Source organism: Mugil cephalus, chromosome 15 (genome assembly GCF_022458985.1).
Source record: "Mugil cephalus isolate CIBA_MC_2020 chromosome 15, CIBA_Mcephalus_1.1, whole genome shotgun sequence".
NCBI lineage: Eukaryota > Metazoa > Chordata > Actinopteri > Mugiliformes > Mugilidae > Mugil > Mugil cephalus.
The window spans coordinates 9,559,135-9,581,892 of NC_061784.1; the positions used below are offsets into that span (position 1 = coordinate 9,559,135).

At 43.2% G+C, this 22,758-nt stretch overlaps 1 protein-coding gene across 3 annotated transcripts; it reads right to left on the minus strand.

Annotated features, from left to right (window-relative positions):
* Positions 1-2,060: 2,060 nt before the first annotated feature.
* Positions 2,061-20,119, minus strand: robo4 (roundabout, axon guidance receptor, homolog 4 (Drosophila)). 3 transcript variants are annotated; one of them, XM_047606117.1, is made up of 19 exons: positions 19,336-20,119; positions 14,124-14,450; positions 13,024-13,181; positions 12,103-12,223; positions 11,812-11,950; positions 11,535-11,662; positions 11,239-11,354; positions 10,920-11,151; positions 10,656-10,777; positions 10,063-10,234; positions 9,753-9,947; positions 9,611-9,653; positions 8,967-9,079; positions 8,308-8,634; positions 8,077-8,181; positions 7,770-7,917; positions 5,109-5,336; positions 4,678-5,018; positions 2,061-2,749 (listed from the first exon to the last, which is right to left on the minus strand). In XM_047606117.1, exons 1-19 carry the CDS (start codon positions 19,532-19,534, stop codon positions 2,568-2,570), a joined length of 3,396 nt encoding a protein of 1,131 aa, XP_047462073.1. In that variant the 5' UTR covers positions 19,535-20,119; the 3' UTR covers positions 2,061-2,567. The 3 variants fall into 3 exon arrangements, with proteins under 3 accessions (XP_047462073.1, XP_047462074.1, XP_047462075.1); XM_047606118.1 differs by having other exon boundaries at positions 4,678-5,015; positions 19,336-20,117; XM_047606119.1 differs by lacking the exon at positions 19,336-20,119 and adding an exon at positions 16,069-16,250.
* Positions 20,120-22,758: the final 2,639 nt, after the last annotated feature.

Below are 22,758 nucleotides of genomic sequence, written 5' to 3' on the forward strand. Positions count from 1 at the left end.
TCTGCTCTGACTGGCACGTCTGTCTACGCTTAATCTGATAATGATTGAAAATCGCCCAGGCTAAGAGCAGGCATTAAAAAAAACAACTTTCTTTCATGTTTTTTGCTCAAAGAGTCCCTTCCTCTCGCAAAAGGAAAAACAAAAATGACCCCTGCGCCTTTCAGCCCACTCGAAAAAAAGCTGCCGCCTGACATCTTAAAATGAAACAGACAGCAAAGAACCTCTTAGATCTTGACATTGGCGGTCTCATTTGACCTGAGAAACCCAGCTACAAGACACGGATTTACTTTTGGGGAAAAGAATAAATAAAAAGCACAGTGTTGTGCTCCTTCACGACAAACTCTCATCGTGAACACGAAGCGTTTGAGGAAATCGTGTTAGATTCAGCGGGGGAGTCACTGTCTGTCCTTACAACATTTACTCTTTAATAATCGTAAAACCCAGCTGAAACGTCTGTCCTGAAGTGTGGGCACACATTATCAGCTTTGAACAGCGAGAGGCGGCGCGAGAGAGTCGAAAATCACACGTTTCCTGTTTCATCCTAACACAAACATAGATTAGGGTTTAATTATTCTCTCCAGCGGGTTTGCAATTAGACGCCATTATCAGGTGCAGCAGCATTGTTTTCCATGGTTAATCAAGCCAAACAGATGAGTTCTAAACATCACCTTCCTGCTCTGCGCAGCCATTAAGAACTTCAGGGGTCAATTAAAACCCAGCCCCAGGCCACAGAGGGACAGCACATAAAGATACTGGACTTCCTGCAGCCTGGTGCAACAGGGACTCAGAGGGCAAAATTAACTTCTTCAAAGTGAAAGATCCTCTATAAAAAATGTTAACACATCCTGTTTGGTGGACATTTGGACATGGAAAATAACGGACCTCTATCTATCTATCTACAAAGAAAAATAATTCAACTTTAATTGAATATTGTTGAGTAGAAAATGTAACATGACGGGGGTTTTTATTTCACAGCTCAGGAAGTCTTTACAAAAATGTAAAACTCGAATTCAGTCAATGCAGTGATTTTATTCTAAACTATAAACCCTCTGTGATGCGACATGTACAAAATACAGTGGAAGTTCTTATAAAATGTCAAATTCTATTAAAATTAGTGAAAAAAAAAATGAAACAACTCTGCGAGCACACAAAGCTTCGCACGCAGCATTTTGATAATTCTTGTTGAATTCTAACTAAGCTCGCAGTTATTCACAGGTAAAACCCGCAGTTAGCTCAATTAAATGCTTTAAGGTAACACAATCTTTTCTACTCGTGAACTACAGTATAATACAAACATTAAAAGGTGGATACAAAGAACAATCTTACAACATGAAATAATTCCCAGAATGTAAACTGAGTGTTTGGAATATGTATTTAAATAACGTTTGTTTAATATGTTGCATATATATATAAATTAGAACAGGAAAAAAAAAAAAAAAAACATGATTCAAAGCTCTGTTTGGTCGGACTTCAGCCGTAGTAAAATCCTGAAACTAATACATGAAAATAAGAAACAGATGTGTGCTGTCAGGAAACCTCCAGCAGTAGGTTCCCTCTGCTTAATGACTGCCTTCTCACTTTCCCGCATCCTGTATTTGTGTCTTTCTGGCCTTTTTCAAAACACACCGGGGTGAGAACATCCCGGGGGAAGTATCTCATTATCCTCTGCTCTAATGAGGAAAGCATACAGAGAATAAAAGAAACGGAAAAAAAAACTTCAGCAACTCTGTGGAAGTCATTTCAAGGATGCAAAATAGAAGCTGGACCGGCCCTGAGGTAAAGTTTAAAGAAAGAAACAACGCGATAAAAACATTACAAAAACACATCCGACGCGCATCTACTTCGAGACGTGTCCCGCATATAAAGGAATTGACTCTAATTATATTTCACAATCAAATATTTATCTACACAGATCAGGCATAACATTATGACCACCTTCCTAATATTGCGAAGGTCTCCCTTGTGCCTTGAAAACAGTTGTGACTCATCAGAGGATGGACATGGGTCTTCTGAAAGTGTCCTGTGGCGTCTGGCAACAGGATGTTGTAAGTGGGGGCCTTTGGGTGCTATGGGTTGAGGGGAGGGGCCTCTGTGGATCATCACATAGATACTTGATCAGTTTGGGATCTAGTGAATTTGGAGGCCAGGTCATATTTTTTAGTTTAGTTTTTTCTGCATCCTGCTGGGGGTGGTTATTGCCATCCAGGAATGTCACTGCTATGTGGTGGGGGTGCCTGGTCTGGTCTAGGTGGGTGATACATGTAACATCCACATGAATGAATGAATGCCAGGTCCAAAAGTTTCCCAGCAGAACACTGAATAGTCACAAGACGGTCAATGTTATTCACTTCTCCTGTCAGTGGTTTTAATGTTGTGGCTGATCGGTGAATTCACAACCGGAAAATCCTCCGACGCTGAATTATTTAATCCTCAAAACTTTTCCCTGACACTGTACGTGTGAATCAATAGCAGCTGCAGGATCCCTGTTGTCTGCTCTGCAGCTCTTGCGTTTCCGAAGCTCTTAAAGTTCAGTCGTGTTGTTTCTGTTACTGTCTAAGCCTCAGCCCCTAAGAATCAAAGGGTCTGCTGTTCCTGTCAGGGTAGTGCACTCTGTACTGAGCCTCCATGTCTTCCATCCAGGCCATGCTCCAATCCCACCCCGGAACGGGCTCCAGCTCCCTGAAGGAGTCTCCTTCTGCACAGAACGACGGGTACAAGGCGCTGAGGGGGGAGGCCGGCGGGGAAAAGTCTAAACACAGAAGAGGACAACAAGCATTGACAAGCAATTCAGTGTTGTGTTTTTTTTTTTGCCTTCGGAGGAGTACGAGCAAACATTTTATGACCTCCGAGGAGTACCTTTCATGCTGATTCTCTGGAGCTGGAACTAATATGGAAGCTTCTACGAGGTCTGTCAGTGAAAATAAAACTCTCACAAATTTGTTTGAGGCGGTGGCGACTCGCACCAGCCACTTTCTAGATTCTTGAGGTACAGGAACATTTCCAAGACCCTTAAGAAACTGTATCTGTCCACAAAGAAGATCTGCCAATTACTGTCACAACACCAAAGTGTATCTTATGTAATACTAATAATAGTAATAAGGACCAACCAATAATAATAATAATAGGACCACTTAACCTCAACATGCTGCCATCATTGGGTAAGAAAGCTACTTCTGATCCAAGGCTTTGGACTCACAGTATCAAACTTTAAGTTGCTGTGAGAATACATTATCAGCTTCACAGAAAACACTTAGGTTTTTTCTCTTTCCACTGCATTGCTTCATGTGTGAAAACCAGCTAAGGCAGAAAAGAGCCAAGAGTGAGAGTTTGGCTGGTGGTGGCTGCAGAGGGAGGGCGCAGTGACTGATGAGGTGACAGAGGGAGAAAGGAGGACTCATCTGGAGGTTCAATTTACTGAAAGGCCCTAAGTAATTGTCTGTTGCCACTATGCATTAGACTGAATGTGTTTGTCTCTTCAAGCAGCGTATGCGTGCACAACCGTCCGCCGACACAAACAGAAAACCTGCTGGGACGCGCGCTTGAACAAACACACACGACCACAATCGCACATGCGACGGAGAAGCAGGAGTTTTCTTTTCTGTTATAGTGAATCAGCATCTTAGGTAACTTGTGTCACATCAGTTCGATGCCCACAGAGTTGCAGCTGGTTCATTCATTGATGAAGGGCTCCATCTAGTGGAGGGAGACTATAAATACAATGGCACATGACCACCTGAGGAGAATCCTTCATGTCCTTTGGTTGTTGAATAAATAACTGGTTCCCAGTCTCAGTGACACATACTGAATTATGTTATCTCAAAAGATACACAAAAATCATACCTGAGCGTATAATAACTAGTAGACAACTGGTGATACCCAGCCAAAAAGCCTAGGTAAATGTCATTTATTTTATTATCTAAATACATAAACCAGCATTTCCTGTACCTAACAGGTTCTGTCTGCGTATAAAGAGCATTACAAATTATTCCTCTATGTCACAAGGCTCTGCCAATACTAAAAAAAAACATGTCAGGTCATTAACTTCAACATATACACTTATTGTTTATGTTGACCACCACACATGCACCAGTCAATACTCATTAGGGCATCAAATGTAGATTAGTCTTCCTGAAAATAGTCCCAATATAAACACACAAACTTGTTTTTACTATATATTATACATGTTAAGATTTAGTGTCACTGATAAAGTAGAACTAAACTGGATATTATAATTTGCTCATATTTGCTCGTGAGTCAGTAGATCCTGACCCCAATAGAGTCATCCAGTCAAAGATGATGTACTTGTTATCAGACATTAACATTTATGGTCGTTTGAAGATGATATATGTATAATCTGTCTTTGTCCTTCACTCATATAGACACCAAAAATATCAGAATAATTAATGCATCACCCCTGTTTATCAGTTTGCATCATTACCTGTGAATAAATGTATAAAGCAATGAACGCTTCTGATCTTTGAATATAAAATAGACAGCAAAAAACTTGGACTTTTAGAAAAAAAACTGTAGCTTTAGCTCCAAACAAAGACTGAGCTTTCCTGTAGGTCAATTCTGGTCACTTGACTTCATTCTGATTATTTTATCACGTATTCTACCACCAAACAAAACAAACCCATGTGACTCCCAGGATTCAAAGGCAGCTCCTCCTCCGCTCACCTGACAAAGAGGCCCCGCTCATGCTCTCGGCGGCTGCAGCCAGCAGGCGGACAAAGTTGGTGCTGTCATTAGTGTAACAGCTGTCCACTGAGCTGATGAGACTGGTGCGGGCGCTGCTGTCCATGACCGAGCTCCAAGTGTTCCACAGTGAGCTGTCCCAATCGCTGTAGCAGGAGGAAGGGGAGCTCTGTATGCGGGCGCGACGCAGGCCGACCGGCGGCGGCCCGGGTTCGTCTGCGGCGCCGTCGTCCTCGTCCGGGTGAGCGGAGCCCACTGGCCTGCAGGCGTACGCCAGGGAAGGGGAGAAGAGGGGGGAGGGCCGCTGGACAGGCAGGGCGCTGCTGACAGAGCGGGGCGGCACGGTCAGATAACTATGCACTGCATCAAGTTAAACACACACTGTTAGCCCGCGGCTACAGCCACGTCTTTACCTGCATCTCTCTGGTTTAGGACTGAGCTCCAGGTATTCAGTGGCTTCCTGTGGTGTCAGCGTGCCATCCTGTTCGGTGTCCATTGACAGCGAATAAGATGCAGTAGACAGTTGGCTATAGGACGGGCAGCTGCCGTTGTTGGTCGGTCCTTGTCCACGGTGGGCGGAAGCAGGACACACCGACTGGAGAGAGCCCATGTCCACCGTTAGCTTTGTGGAACGACTGGACCTGGGGGAAAAGTGAAAATATACACATGTGAGAGTTGGGACGTTTCTTCCTTCTGTAGAATTATGACTAAAATATTAAGTTAATAATATTAGTCCCTTAGTCCTGCAGATGCAGGTACAATATTGAGAATTCCTGCGTTTCCATTACCCTAGAAAAACTTTAATATCTCTATAAAAAAATGGTAATGGAAACGGCTACATTTCTAAAAACCTCTCGAATATTGCTAGAACACTTTTATGCTCTCAGGAGGTGTTTTTATTAGACGTATCGATATAAAAGTGTAAGACAAAAGTGCAACGGAAACACTTTTCCGCTTTCCCCGGCGTTACTGGAGATGACAAAGGGGGTCAATTCGGAGCCAGTCTTCCTCAAAGTGAAGTCTCGGCAGATAAGAATTTAAGACAGTTGTGGATATCGCAAGACAAGACTTTATGAGAGTCACAACTCATTCGCAAAACACCTCTCAATGGAAACGCGCACAAAGCACAACTGTGCTTTACCGAATCTTCAGGAATGTCGCTTTAATTTTGTTAAATACTGTAATGGAAATGCAGCTACGGACAACTTCAGCCTGCAAGTCCAAAAACATCAGCCACAACATTAAAACCCCTGACAGGAGTGACGTGAAGTGAATAACACCATCTTTTGACGATTCAATGTTCTGCTGGGAAAACTTTCAGTCCTGACCCAACCAGACAACCCCACCCTACAGCAATGACACTCACTGATAGCAGCAGCCACCCCCAGCAGGATGCAGCCTGACACAGTCACACACAAAAATTTTTTAGGCACAACTCAAAACATGAAGAACAGCACAAGGAGTTGACCTGGTCTCCAAATCCACTAGATCCCAAACTGATCAAGTATCTGTGGGATGATCCACTGAGGCCCCTCCCCTCAATCCACAGGACACAAACGCCCCCACTAACAACATGAAGAAACTCACTGCTTCACTGTAGAACTGAGATCTGCCTCGTTTCCTCATTAGAAGATTCAGGTAATTACGCTGTTTTCTCTTTCAGCAGATAATTAGATGCAAAGTTTTCTTACTTCCACACTATATTTACCAAAATGCAAAACAGACCGAGCTTGATTAGTGACCTCAGTGTTGTGAAACAAAAGGACCATCTCCCGTAACATTTTATATGCAAGACAGAGTTTTCATGGAATATTGTGGTGCAGCTACTGTTCATTAAGGTTCCCACACTCTTTGCACTTATTAAATTCAGCTATTTGACACGTAATGCAGTTCTTGTGCGTCTATGCATCCACATTTTTTCATTTGTTTTATAACTATCGATTACTATATTATATATGCCGACTTAACTGATATATTTACTCCATTAGGTACTTTAAAGAGTCAATATATGAAACTGCATATTTTCCCTGCGTTAGGGAAACAGAAACTAGCTTTGCATGCTGTGTTTTAAACTATGTCTGCAAACAGGATCCTATTCATTATTTCCTTTGGGTGTTTCCTCTGAAGGGCTCATTTCTCCACAGGACAGAAAGTGCTCAAAGGAAGGAAGTTTAGGTCATCTCGGACCATTACGGCAAGACAAAAATAATGGAGGATGTAAAGCAGGAAAGCCTTGCCTGACGTTTTAATATGTGTGGAGTGGAGCTCCTGTTTATTTAAGTTATTTTCAAATCGAATCAAACCAGTGCTCAAAGTGGTTCTATCGTCCATTAGAGCTAAACTCAGCTCCACTATCAGGCTGACATTTTCAGCTAACTCAATGATCTGACTGAGTGCACGGCCGTCCGTGCCCCCAAAGTGAACTGTGGTGCTGATCAGAAAACTGTTCGTGGTTCACTCATCTGGGCAGATAGTAATGACAGATCCTACTGCGATGTTAACAACAGGTACAGGAGATTTCATTAAAAATACGTTCACAGTGTCAAAAATGAGAGAATGGGAACTGAATGGAGTCTGAGTCAGAGGTTCATGGAAAAGCCACAAGCTGATGCTGGATATTGAAGCAGGAATAGTGATGACTTAGTGACATGGTGCCTCACTCTCTGGGGGTTGAAGCTAGTTTATGCATCTTCCTCAGTGTAAGTTAAGCATTGTAGAGTGAATTGTGTTATGTGTTCTGAGTGTAATCATGTAATCTCTGGTGGAGAACCGCAAAATGTTTCAACTTCAAACACACTGCACACAAATAGATTAAGAGCCAGCGTATGCGTGCTGTCTTGTAATGAAACGTAACCTCACTAGAACATTGGGATGGCATACAGGGAAAGCTGTACTTCTAAAAGTCCCACTTAATCCCCACAGGAGTGCATAAGGATGACAATTTTAATCAACTCAAATCTGATTTGAAGCCTTCATGTCTGCATTCTTCCACTGCTCTACTACACAACGGCACCTGTGCTCTCCTTCCTCCTTCTCTTCCACCACCGAATCTGAACTGCATGCGTCCGTCTTACCCCTCATCTGAGGTGAGGCTGTGCGTGTCTGTGGTGTCGTCTGTGGGCATGGGCGGCGGGGGAGGCAGCATGTCCACGAGGTGCAGCGATGCAGAGTAATGCAGCAGACGAGGACAACGGGCGGCTTTACCACAGTCTGCGAGCCCACCTGAACAGGGACGGTGAAATAAAAGAAATCAGTTACTCACACGCATCAAATCGTTAGTTTTATTTCACACTCTGTCCCGCGTAAGACTTTAAACTGCAATGTTACGACAAAATGAATTCACACTCATCCTAACTGGCGTACGCGTAGATTGTGGCATACCATGCTGGCCTGCGGGCATATGACTCAGTCTCTGCTTGTAGACACCGGAGGGACACGCCTGGTTTCTGGTTGACAGTATAGGGACGCTTTTCACTGCGTGCAACTCTGCGGAGGAAACAAATGAGCTAGTCTAGTGTTGATGGACAAAGTGGGATGACTATGACGAAAAAAAAAACAAAAACAACCCAGCTCTGGTATTCTCATCACATTCCCAAATCCGCTGCCATTCACCTTGCTTGCCGTGGTTCTTTTCCCACGATTCCCTCAGCACTCCCATCTTGGGCTGGGGTCGTATGGCCTGCTTCCAGGGCAGAGCCTCCCGGCCGCTGATGGGCGAGGACTTGGAGGCGGGCTGGGGGAATATCTGGATGGTTTCAGCTCCTTGATGGTGGGGCAAACCGTGAGGCATTTTAGAGCAACGGCCAGGACTGTTGAAGGTCTTGAGGCCGTTACTCATCAGGTCCACATAAAAAGTGCCATAAACACCGCAGCTGTCAGTCACAATAGGGACGGATGAGTCCAGACGGCTGTTATCCTTCTGGGATGAGACTGGGAGGCCTGATGACACATAAGGCAACAGAAAAAGACAATGTTGAGCACACCTTTGGTAATGAGTCTTGCTATTCTTATCTATGATAGTATGATGGGCTTAATCAAATATATAAAACACAGGATTTAAACTGTCATAAGACTGAAATAGTACTAACCAAAACACATCAGTTTACATTACACTTTAATGTCATTCTTCAGTATGAACATATTTTAACACTCACATTAAACAGATGATATATGGTTGTAACCGTGCACAGTGGAATAAAAACAGAGCGTCTTTGATAAAGTGAATAACATAAAAACGGTCTTATCAGAGAGTCTAAAGAATGAAGACTCACTGGTGCTCCTGATGCCTGGATGCTTCTGTCCTTGGGCCCACAAGTCCTGGTACTTCTGGCTGAAAGCAGGTCTCCAGGATCCAGACATCCACGGTGAATCTGGAGCTGCCATCCTGTAGAGGAGGCAGCACATGTCACTCCAAGGAAAATTACGCCAAGATGAACCCGTCTCCCTGGAGGGTCTTTGTGGAGACACTGATTTTTATGCAACATACGCTACCTTTCTATTTAGACTTCAGACGGAGTACGAAAAGAGAGATAACTATAAGAAGCAATATATTTTCAAGTCAGAATATGCAGAATACATATACCTAAATGCTTTTTTTTGTAATTTATTGATTTATTTTTTCAGTCTTTCTGTCTGCTCTCCTCTCACTGCTTGACATAAACACACCAAATCTAAGTCATGTGTTTCTTTTATTATTATTTGTAGAATTAACAGAAAAAGCCACACCCGCAAAACCGATTCAAGAGTAGGAAAAATATGTATATTATACATGCATATATTATATGTCACACTGGTTCTAGTGAATCTCAAAAGGACACTGTTGTATTTTAATTAAAGGTGTTAATGTCTGGGCTGGGTTTTGGTTTATTATAACTTTAGTGTCAACAAGTGACTTTACATACACAATCCACGTCACCTGTGTTTTATGATGAGATCTTCACTGGCTAGTCTGCGCAGACCTACAGAAAAAGAAAAAAACAACAACAAGATATATAGTTTAGATAGACAGATCGAGCACTTTTTAATATAGTGAGCATTTATGATATTTGGAGACACACCTTTAGCTTTGCAGTGTCCTGGTATAAGGTGGCCTGTCCTGTGACGTCTGAAGAGGCAGACAACTGCAACCATCAGAATACACCACAAGAGGGCGCCAATGCTGCCGATCAACACTGGGTCCTGAACCAGGGCCATGACGCGAGACAGGTCTCGCCTCTGGCTGTCCAACTCCGGCGAAGCACCTGACTGTGGGTCTGAGTAGCAAACCAGAAACACATATCGGTTATATCCCATACCGAGGACACACACTGCACTTTATCCACATGCCATTTTGGTAAATAAAGTAATGGCGAGGGCCATTTCACTCACCGGTGACAAATGCACGAGGGTCGGTCATCACGCCCACTCCAGCCCCATTTACTGCTGCTATCGTGATCCAATATCGTTTCCCTTGTTTCAGAGTAGAGACTTCAAGGGTGTGTTGCCCACTATCCACTGTCCAGTTTTGGTACTGCTGCTCCTCAGAGTCCACACACCACACCTGGAGACACAGTTTGAATGGTTTAGGTTTTAGCAATTCAAAAATTTAACCACACATCTATGTGCTGGTGATAAAGTGGATCAGTTAAAGCCAAAACATAACTGATAGTCTGGGAACCACAACTTAATGGTAAATCTATTTTTTAAATCTACAGCTGAAGAAGGAAGGAGCTAAATAATGATCACATATGGCACTTTGTAAGCAAACGGTTAGCAGGTATTATCTGGTATTAGCAAGATAATAACCTCCATGTTTGTATAGTATATGTTCAATGGTGGGTGCAAGGGGGTGTTTAGGGATTATATTCTTACTAAGGATTGCTGTGTAGAAGTAAATCTGCAGTTATTTCCAATCTGTTCAGGAGGCGATGCTACACTACTACACCGTGTCAGGGTTTGTACAGCTGTTCTTCTGTGATTACCTGGTATCCCTGTATGATTCCATTGTGAGTTTCATGAGGAGGAGGCTCCCAGTTCAAATGGATGGTGTTGTTCTGCTCATGGCTCACTGTTATGGACACAGCCACTGGAGACGCACTAGGCACTGTGTGGAGATAGTTTTCTGTTATCTTCTGAACATGGCTGAACTGAATGTGAAAGTCCAAGTAAATACTGCATGTAAACATTGCAAAGCTAAAAAAAAAAAAAAGAAAAAAAGACACAAATGCTCCCAAATAGTTTCTCACCTGTCTCAGGGACTCTGAGGTGCCGGGTGTTGCTCTCCCTGCCGTACAAGCTGCTGCCATAGGGTCGAACCTTAAACTCGTACTTGTAGCCTCTCTTTAAGGGGCCCACCTGAGCCTGGAAGCCGGGCATTGTCACTTTCTTTGCTGCCCAGTCTGAGCTGGCAGGCAGCAGAGAGCGGTACAGAACCTCAAAGCCATCGAGGTAATGAGGCTGGGCAGGCAGGGACTGGAGCTGGATAGAGAGAAAGCACAACATGGATCATAAACCTGATATATCCCTATGCTCTACACGACTCTCTGACAACAACTTCTTCCATACCTTCCATTGTACTAGAGATATGTTAGATCCCGGGGCCATGATGCTGACGTTCTCCAGAGTCACTCTCAGAGCTGACAGCTCTTTGTGGAAGTCTTTCTGCTTAGTGCTGGCAGCTTCTGGAAACATAAATGGTCGATTCTCTAATACTCTGAATGAATTTTTTTTAAGGATGCACACAGAAAAGCTGTGATTTAAATGTAACCTTTTTAAGAAGACATTACCTCTACACGTAATCACGGTACTAATTTTATTTATTCTCAAACTGTCCGCTGTGCTATAGTAAGACATAATCTCACCTTCGACTAGAAGCTGTGCACTGGCAGTGACCATGCCTACATCATTGACAGCAGTGCAGGTGTACTTCCCAGCATCAAGGGCCGTAACATAATGGATCTGGAGAGTCTGGTCTGGGTTTACCAAATACCTGCAGCGTGCACAAATGCAGAACAGGTCATTTCTATTTTACAGTCCCCCTGATTTCTTATAAAGCAGCTGATGCTCAGATTTACCAAAACGGTTTCATTCGCGACCTCGGGAGATTAGCATTTCTGCATCTTGCATAAAAGAAAGTACCTGCCATTGGGCAGCGGCCCCTGCTCTCGGCTCCAGACCACAGCAGGTGGAGGGTCACCCTTAGCTTGGCAGTAGAACTGGGCAGACTCCCCTGTTCTCACCGACACATTTTCTGGCTTCAGTACCAACACGGGCTTGGCTGCAGCGGCGAAGAGAATAGAAATGCAACAACTGTATGATACCTGGGAGGCGATTTGTTAGTAGAGGCAAATCCCGTCTTGTAAGCCACGGCTTTGAAAACTAGCATTGCTGAAACAGTTAGAATAGATTGTTTTTGAAGTGTTGTCTCACCCAGCACAGAGAGGCGAGCTGCCCTGCTCTCTCTCACCCCCACGGTGTTGGTGGCCACACACACATAAGCACCGGAGTGGTTCTTCTCGGCAGGAGCGATGATGAGCTTCCCACTCAGCTCCTGCAGCACAAGCACATCAAAGACAGGGAAAAAAGAAAAAAAACATTTCAATTAGTAGTAAAGAAACACACACATGTTACACATATTAAAACATTTAGTGTTAAGTGAGGAGAAGCAGTGTGTGTTCTATGACATTTTCTTCTGTTCTGACAATTAGAAGTCACGGTTAATCACGCCAGATGCCTTATTTTTAGTGCCACCATGATAATAAACCTAAAGAAGTGTCCCTATGGTTGGTAGGGTTCAATCAGGGTGGGCCCTTAGGCAAGGTTCTTAACACTACGCGCCACCTGCCAACCTCACTACTAATTACGACAGGAGCAACAAACACACAAGTTACTTCGTCTAGGTTAATGAGGTCCCCATCAGGTGCTGGGGAACCATGGCAACTCAATGAGAAATGGGCTACTGCAACAAGAACGAGACAGTGATGGACAAGCTGGAGAATAGGGAACTGTTAGAATGCCACTACACGAGCGACCCCATTTAGAGGGGTCATATGCAAAGTAGGTGGCACCCAAGGAAACTTCTAAACCTCTAGTCTAACATCGGAGCACCTGGCTTCTCAGTATATCGGCGAATGAAAAGTGTAAACACGGAAGCTGGCAAAATCAGACCATCTGACTAAATCGGTCCTGTGTTGTTTTGTCACTGGTCTTATGTAGAAAAGACATCCAAACCTTTAATAAGAAGTGAATCGGGTGCTTAATAAGAAACCAACATGTTAAACGATCACGATAAAAGACTGAGCTGCATATCTCAAAGTAGCTTATTAATTCCAAGAGTGGCAGAGGACTTACGGTGTAGTGATGGTCAGTGTTGTTGATAGGCAGGCCGTCCTTCTTCCAGATCACATTAGGCTCTGGGTGTCCCACTGGGGGGGAGCAGTTTAAGACAGCAACCTCCCCCTCCGCCACCTCCACGTCGCTGGGTTGCACGCTGAACTCGTCCTGCAACACTGCAACGGAACAATGAGTTGAACTCGTTCAGATTCGTCAGAAATGTCTGATAAGGAGCCACAAAACCTACTCGTAGATACCCGTCTAACCATCAGCCGGGCTAATGTGAGATAAAAGAGACACAACTGACATGTCACATTTACTCATAGAAAGCTACAGAGCACCTTCTGTGTTCACTCTGTCTTGTTCACAAGTCACTCAAATCAAATATAACAGGTTCCACTGTAAAACAGTTTGTTCATTGCAGCTCCGTGATCTGAAAGAGTCCACAGCAAGCGGCAGCAGCTGCTGCACGTCACTGCCTCGCTGGGTTCCAGATAAGTAAACGGTTAAGGTCTGAGGTCAATTAGAACCACTATTTGACTCCTGCAAACATTGACACTGGACCTCCGTGAACCTCTGTCGGTAGACATCTTAATCGGCTCTCTGCATGTGTGTGCCTGTGTGACGGCTTCATCGCCACATCCCTCTCCTCTTAGAGAGATAAGGAATGCAGCTTTTAGTGTAACAGTGAAATAGTAGGCTTTAGAAAAAAGGAAAGCATCTGCTGATCATACATAGAACTTAATTAGTTAAGTTTCTTCTGTTTTACAGGTTAATTTGTCTTTTTTTAAATTTTATTCTGTTTAGAATTGTTTATAAATTGCATGCACACAAGCATAAATACTTTGGAACACAATCCCAATCCGATAAGCAAATAATAAAAGTGTGACAGACATGTTAGGGTTAGGTTTAGGGTTGTAACTAGGTTGTACTTATGTGGAAAGAGGAATTCATTTCCAAAGCATGTGCTAATACATTTGGAGGTTACCATTAATGATTTACCTCTTCAAATTAAAATGAAAGTTTGCAAGTTCTTAGTAACATTTGAGCGAAACAACTCTCGGCGGCGTATGTTCACCGTTGTGGCCAACTAAGTGGTAAAACACCATCTGGCTCACCTGCGATGTACAGCGAGGCGTTACGGCTGACGGCCGTGCCCGCGCTGTTCCTGGCCACGCAGGCGTAGACGCCCTCGTGGGACTGACCCCGCCTGCCACCTCCGACGCTCAGAAAGAAGATGCTCCCCTCGGGCAAAACCATGGGCTGCAGCTGGCCGTCTCCCTTCGTCGCGTCCAGGGGCTGGCCGTTGCGCAGCCACTCGATGGTGGGCTTCGGGCTGCCGTCCGCCCGGCAGGAGAGCGTGGCGGGGCTGCCCGTTTTAACGACCACGTCGGAGGGGTGGTGGACGATGCGGGGCAGCACCTCGTCCGCGCGAACCTTGGGACCTGAGGAGGATACGGAGATGCTGTAAACTGCAATACGCATCAAAACATATATATAAAAGTAGACAAAGTGATATGTTGTATTGCTGTGAATGTGTTTTATCAGATTTAGCAGGACGTGCAGATTAATTATTGTGTTCAATGCCTGCACCGTGCATGTTTTTCAACACATAAGTAGTTTGCGTCCTGTACTGTACTTAAGGAAATTGGTATATTTCCCTTTTTTTTTTATCTGTACAGAGAAGTCACATCCAAACAGCAACCCTCAGCACCGCGCACCATCACCTCTGACTTCACTTGCAACGGGGCACCAACAACAAACACGTTTAAGCCCCGCTACCAACAAACAAACGGCCGTTTGCAGCCAGCTGCAGTGGAATGCCATTGTTTGAACTTCCTATGGAGCTGGATGACCATGCTAAAGGAAACTGGGAGACTGTGATCAGCTTCCTGGCAGGAGGGGAAACCGGAGGGTCCCAGAAACATCAAGTGCAACAGGAGCGGACCGGACCCCCGAGCACATCCACAGCAGATGAAAGGACATGCACTTTTTCCTTCTTTCCTTTTTGTAAAAAACAGACAGCACAATGCCACGAAGCCTGGCATAGATGTGTCCTTACAAAAACAAAGAAATACATCAATACACAACATGAGAAAAATAATCCAAAAGGCAAGGACAAATCGCGGAGAGCGTTGAACTTCTTGAGCGGTTCATTCATTGTCTTTAGCAGGAAATGCCTTCAAATTACAGCTAACAATAGCCTGTTTAACCTCATTGTAAGCGAGGCCCCTCACATTCGGAGCAAAGACAGGGTGCAGCCAAAACATCAGCACATCATGCTCGAAATATTCTCAGCGTATTTGTAAAGGCTCCCCCCCCCCCCACTCCTCACAACGAAGACGCCCCTCAGCCTCCAGAAGTCAGAGAAACTTTATCACAGAAATTTTATACTATATATACTATATACTTATACTATATTTTATATATTCCAAAAATTTGCGGGAAAAGAAAGTGGTACCTGAGGTTCCTTGAGCAGGATTAAGAGTTTTGTGTATTATTAGTTTATTAATGATTTGCTAATTCACAGGAAATTAATTGACAACAGAATTAGTTGTGTTTTTTGTTTGTTTGTTTTTTGTTTTGTTTTTTTTTTAGCCATAGGCATCCTAATTAACTCTCATATGTGAATATTTGCTGATTTTCAGTCTTTTACATTGGATATATTTGGACTTTTGGATTGTTGGTCAAAAAAAAAAAAACTATTTGAGAATGTAATAAGTCCACATAATACAACACACTGGCCCGTTATGTCCTTTATGCCTCAAATTAAACTAACAAATTAACGAGTAAAAGTCTAATTTAGCACTAATGATGAATAATACTGCATTTTTATTTTCTTCGCCCTTTTTTTAGATAAAGTATGAAGTCAATACACAGGTGGGTGAAATATTACTGGTATTACTATGATGTGCTCAAAAAGCCTTTAAGCTGTATTAAAGTACACACTTCACAGAATTAAAAACCCAGCTTAAGTGGTTTATTGTCTTTTCGTGACACCTTTTAGGCACGGCTCACAGTTTTCATTTCTAATTCCCACAAACTCAAGTGTAGCCTACTTACCTGACAGAAGAGCCACTAACGCCCAGAGGAGCGTGCACGCGAAAGCACTTGGGGTCATTTCGAGGAGTTAAAAGTCCCGGAGAGATAACCACAACAAATGCCCTCCTGTCATTGGGAAATTAGTTTCAAGCCACAAAGTTTTACAGCCTACTCAGAAACTGCCGCTCCGCAGAGAAACTCAATCGGTGCTGCTTCAAACCGACCGCACTGACGTCGTCAAGGGGGCTCAAGCGACAAATCGGTTACCTGGTGGGATGGGTTTTCAAAATAAAAAAATAACCACCTTAAAAAAACGACTCTAGAGAAAAGGACGCGCTCTATTCACGGTTAAGAAATAAATCCAACAATTTCACTTAGCGTTACACGGTTTTTATCACACTGTATTCTATTTTTGTGCTACTTCAGTTATTTTCAAAATAGGCGTCGTGTTTTTAATTTGAAGGGGACGTGGCGAGCTTCCGGCTTCATTTCAGCTTTCTTTACAGACATAAAAGGACATGAGGTGATGATCAACACTAATTACTCCATCTACTACTACACTGCGTCGCTGTTCAAGAACATACCATACTATAAGTGTCTGGACTTACACTAAATTATTTGTTGGGGGTTGTCAGAAGCCATTTTTGTGTGTGTAGGACATTTTTGAACAAACTTGCACAAATTCATGCTGCTTTGTTGCTGTTTTTATTTATATTTCCACTATTTATCTTTATTCTTATCGATGCTGTTTATTTAGATCTATACTGTGTCACTTAGTATCTACCATAGTTACTATGGGAAGTAATCCGGGACCTGAGTGCATAATTTCATTCCATCTCGTGCTTCTGTATGGTTGCAAATGACAAACAAAAACGATCGAATCCTTGAAAAAGCGAACAAAATTTTCAAACGAATTCAGACCATCACAGCTGTAGTGAAAAGGTCTTTTTCACAAGCTGACTGAAATATTAGCGCAGATGTTCGACATGATGAAAATGACTAGAACTATGTAGAACAAGAAGAGATGGGAAAGTGTTAAAAAAAATAATGGATCAAAATATCATACTTAATTTTCATATTTTGACTATAGTTTTAGAAAGAGTGTTGTTGTCGTTTTACATTGCCGATGTGGACCACTTTTTGCTGCCTGAACCGAAGCTGATGTCCAGCCTCGGCTGCTTTGTGATTTGTTTTCTTGTGGCAGTCAATCGGTCAACACTGCTATGGGGCAGGAAGTTCAGAGTCTCTTGCATATATTTTTAACAATAGAAGGAAATTGTGCATCTTTGACTCATGCAATGTGTAAACAGTAATTCAGCTCTCGGTGTAACATAACAGAGGAGAGCTCTTTTTAAGGAGGACTTTACTAGAGCTGAAAGACTTACAAATACATATTCTTTGACTAAAAATACTGTGATACTTTGTGTTCTGCCCTATATAAAAAAAGTCTTAAACTTGAAGCAGTTTAAATCAAAAGAAGGGGGAAAAAAAACCCTCCTGATGATGAGCAACTTCCTCGTCTCCGCAGTGAGGGGGAATCAAAATGAAGTGAACTGCCACTAGTTCATTCCTTCTAATGGCACACATAAATAAAGCATTGTGCAGCGGACTCTTCATTGTGAGGCTCAGAAAGGCTCCGGGCTAAGTGATGGATGTTTATATTGATCCAACAACTTGGGCTTGATGGCCCCGGCATCGGCCAGCTTTCACTCCACAACAAAAGCTCTTAGAGAGGATGAAGGATGAGTCCCCCGCTAAAACACAGCCCCTGGGAATGGTGCTGGGCTGAGCTGCGCCGAGGGAAGGGACCTCTTTCAGGCGGGGGACCCGGGGGTCAGGAGACGTATTGGAAACGGGCGAGGATGGGTGGGATGGAATGAGAAAAAGAAAGAATGTGTCAGCTATAGTGAGGAATGTGATAAAAAGTGACTTCAGAGGAGATTCTTAGTAATTCAAGGGAGCATTGCAAAGAAAGTGGCGCCGACTTGAACGGCCGCTTTAAGGCAGCTCGAACAAAAAAAGTGTAGTGGATTTACCTCCTCTGATGGATGAAACAAATAAAGAATGAAGGTGACAGCAAAGCGTGGATCTGTGCGCAAACAGATGATGATATTTTTTTTCACAGTTACAATTATTTTGTGCGATTCTTTTTTTCATTTCATGCACAGTTGATTCATTCAGTAGCTTTAGCTGATGGCTTCGATGCGGCACTAAATGAATATTTACACATTTGGAGCATTCAGAAACACATGTTCAATTGTCTTCTTCAGATGGTTTAACTATCGTATATTTAAAGTTTGACACTTTCAACGACCAGCTTCATGCGCAGAACTTTCCTTCTTATCATTTGAGGATTGACTGTAAACACACACTACATGGCAAAAGTTTGGAAGCAGCTTCAAGTTTCTGTTCACGATGCCTTTCTTTAAAGACCAGCGTGAGTTATATGTATTTTGAGATGTATTTACTGCATGATCAGACTTTGCTTTTATAGATATGCACCATTTTCCTCAATTTACCTTTAGGGGCAAACTGATTTTGCCAGAACATTGCTATGTAAATGTCAGCAAAAGAAAAGAAGAAGGGCTTAGTTTTAGGGTCGAGAACATTCGCGAGAGTCACAACTTCAGTGTAAAGGTCAAAAAAAAAAAAAAAAAAGATCAGTTTGCATTGTTCACTTTAACTCAAATACCTGATAATTATAGTGAAAATGTCTTCTAATAAGTTACTCTTTACATAATAATCTTGTTTATTTTGATGCAAACTATACTAATGATTGGCCTGTAGTGTACATTTCAGCTGATTTTTTTCAGACATCAGCTACAGAAAAAGACACGTCAGCTGAGTTAGGAAGCGGCGAAACGTGAATATGATGGATGATGGAATCAGCTGATCAAAAACTTTACACACAGCACCAATACTCCCAAACTCCCAAAACAGCCTTATGGTAAGACTGTTAAAATTATAGGTAACTTGTTTTCGTTTACCTTGCAATTACACCAACATTTCAAATCAATTATTAGGTCTTTATTCTTATTACCTTTTCACATACAGCATTAGTATTTGCATGACTTATAATAATCAACAAGTGAATGTCAGTGCAATAGAAGATTTTTTTTAAATTAATATTTTAGCTGAAATCACTCCATTCAGCTTTCGACCGAAGCTGCCGAGCAACGTTACGACTCCACACGCTGTGTGTGGCCACCTACCATCACGCCTAAATCCTGCATGGAGAGAGCACGTGCGGCCCGGCCGTGCGTGAGGTGCGCGAGTCAAGGGGCTCACCTTTCCTGCGGTGCGGCCTGTTCCTGTGAGGCGTGTGGTGGCGTCCCACGCTGTGACGAACGTGCTCCTTGACCCGGGTCTTTGACCTTACGTCCGATCCCGGCCCTTCTGGACAGACGTCGTGGCACGCGCACCGCTGCGAGTGCTCCGCGCAGGTGTACAACCAGGACACTAAGAGGAGCCACGCGCTGACCCGCATCTTCGCTCCACACGTCGGTCGCTCCCTGGATGCAAGACCCCAACCCCGTCACTGCGGCTCTGCAGTGTCACCCATACCCTCAGCCTACCCTGGTTTTCAACATGTGACCTGTCCTACACCACTTGCTAGCTGGAGATTGTTAAACACTTGCTTCATCTTCTTCAGCTCCTCTTCCCTCCCTTTTTTTTTTTTTTTTTTTTTTTCACTTTGGCTGCTCTTCGTCTCTGAGTCTCCCTACTCCTCCTCCTCTTGGGGTCCCTTTTTTCTTCTGAGGAGAGAGAAGTCGGGAAGGGGGCGAAACAATGATCAAAAAACAAGTTTCAGACCCCATGCTGAGCGAATAGTGAGGGGAAGGGGACCGAGGGGTACTGTCTTGTCCAACAACATCTGTGCCATTCATTTTCCATCGGATAATGGGGCGGCAGAACACAAGGCTCAGTGTAGGGGTGGAAGGAGGGGTGGGAGAGGAGGTTGAAGTAAGGGGGAGGTAACAGAGCGGCCTGCATTGCCCGGTGTAGGCCGCTCTCAGTCAGATCACTTTCATTAATCAATTGTCAACCTTGTTAATGTTTAAATCTAGCTGTGTTTAAATATGTAAGCCTCGTGAGCTGAAAAAATTCAAGAAAGAAATGCATTCTGATCCATCTTAAATCTGAAAGGTATTGATTATATACTGAATACTTAGCCAGCACTGACGTAACATTACTGTGAGCTATTTTTGTCAAATGCCAGAAGGACTTCCACAGAGACACATTTCAGTTTTGAGTTCAAACGTCTCAAATATAAATAATCAGAGCAGAGGATTTGCTGCTTCTTCCGACAAACAGCTTCAATAAAAAAAAAAGACAAAAGACTCCTTCTTCTTTTACTGCATCGCTTTAATGTGACAACTTGGGACCCCCTCCCTTCCCACCACCACCACCACCACCACTCACTCTCTGCCCAACCTCCCACCAGTCAACTAGCCAAGCAAATTTGTAGCTGCCTGTCCGCACAGTATGAGTCTCATACATCATCTTGGCTCGTCCGCTTGATGCACACAGAAGCACCCAGTCAACCTCGTCAGAATGTTCCGCTTTCATTTCGAGCACACTCAGTTTGTGTGGTTTGAGTGGCCTCCCATAGCGTAGCGAGATTACACCTCTGATTTGCTCTGCATAATTTCTACGTAAAAACAAAATGGAACAGGGCTCCAGACGGAGCTGTGAACACAGACAGAACTCTTCTGTTTTGTCGCAGAGGAGTTGGCACCGCGTCACGACTGAATGCTACGGTCATTTATGATTCCTTTAGATTTTGAGTGGCCTTTCACAAATAAGTAAATGAATAAAGACTTCTACCAAAAGACAAACACATTTTTGTACAGAGTGTGACAATGCACTTCATACTTTTGCACTACATTTGTTGTACTTTTATGCTTTCTACAGCAGTGTATTATCGTCACCAGTATTCTGAGAAAAAAGGACTCAGGTTGTCATTGAATCGTATGGTCTAGGCCAGGGGTGTCAAACATAAGGCCCGGGGGCCAAAACCGGCCCACCAGAGGGTCCCACCTGGCCAGTGTGATGAATTTGACAAGTAACATATTAACTGGCTTTTTTCAAGAAAAGTAACTTTTCTGTAACAACTTGTCCTGGAGAAGGTCACATGGGTGGTCAGGTGGAGCCTGTCCTAGACAGGTCGCCAGCCTATCTTAGCGTTCGCTATAAAAGTATTTTCTAATCCTAACTTGTCCACTAGGGGTCCCACTGTTTTGGAAAGAGTTGCTTAAATAACATGAAACTGGGACTCAGAAATTAACCGTAGATGCTAGCAATGTGGTGTGATTGCACTTACTTTTCTCAAGACATTTCAGGTTGTTCAAAAAATGAATTTTATAAAATGATTGTTGTCTGTTGATCTTTGCGCTAAAATAAAAGGAAAAGTTGTTGTTTTTTATAGGTTATTGTGTAATTACGCCCCTGAACTAAAATGAGTTTGACATTCCTGCTTTAGGCTAAGTTAAAATACAAACGCGCAATGTTTTTTCCCCAGAACAATCATTTATTTCACTATGAGGGGACCTGCATTGCAACATGTTAAAACTGTTCATAAGTAAAGCTTATTATGAATTTATATCATTGGATTCATGCAAAAAAAAAAAAAAAGATCTATGTATGGGCTTAGTTTCATCAGATTTGTAGCCTCTGGTACCAGCTCAGATAAGCTTTTCCAGTATTTCACAACTGCAGTAGAGGTCCTACAGTCTCAATAGTAGCAATAGTTAAAGGCATATTATTCAAATGGTATGTGGTCAAATATTAACAAATGTGTTTGGACATTGGTATAGTAAAGTTGTGCATTTTCTTCTCTCTCCTCTCACACTGCACCTATCTGTGGGTATCTGCCGCAGAATTGCATCACCCTGATCTGAGGTTATAAGCCCTGCCAACCTCTCCTGTATCTGCACTCACGTCTCCCCTCTCCGTTCTCCTTTCACCCCAACTGGTCGAGGCAGATGGTCGCCCGCAGATGATTCTTCCTGTTAAAAAAAAAAAAAAAAAAGCAGAAGGAATCTTGGCTCCTCGCTAACGCCGCACTGCTGCTCAAGGGGAAATTTCCGGGTTTCTCTCCATGTTTTCATACAGGTTCTCAATGTGTGAGATGACTTGTGGTTTGGCTCGATGTAAATAAAACCGGATTGAACTGTCTCTGATATGGCAATACTGTGGAGCACAACACCACAGGAGGGCCTTCGGGGATTCACTCGATATAAATACTGTATAGTTAACTTTAGAGCACTTAAACGTATGAATTATACAAAGTGATATCCTGTAACGGACCAACAAATGGCTGCTAACAATCTTGGCGCAAACACACACATAAACATAATTTACTGCTACTACCGTCAGTCAGTAATCACGCAAGATAACAATAATCAATAAGTGTCAGAAACTGTAGTTTACTCTGTAGTGAGCAGCAAATTGCAGCGTGTCTGTTACAAAGACCAGGAGTCACGATGACAGAGGCAGTATAGCAGCAATTTTAACTTGTTGGAAAAGTGTTATTACCCTCACAGAACGCGTCTCTGTTTGTGGCAGAGAGCCAGCGCGAGTAATGCGAGGATCTTGAGGCAGAAGCAGCTAAATGGATTCAGACGCCTTGTCAAATGGGCTTAATCCAGCCCGAAGAAGCTGCTCTCTTTTGGGGGAGTTGTGGCGTAGTGGTAAGAGAAGCAGCTTAGG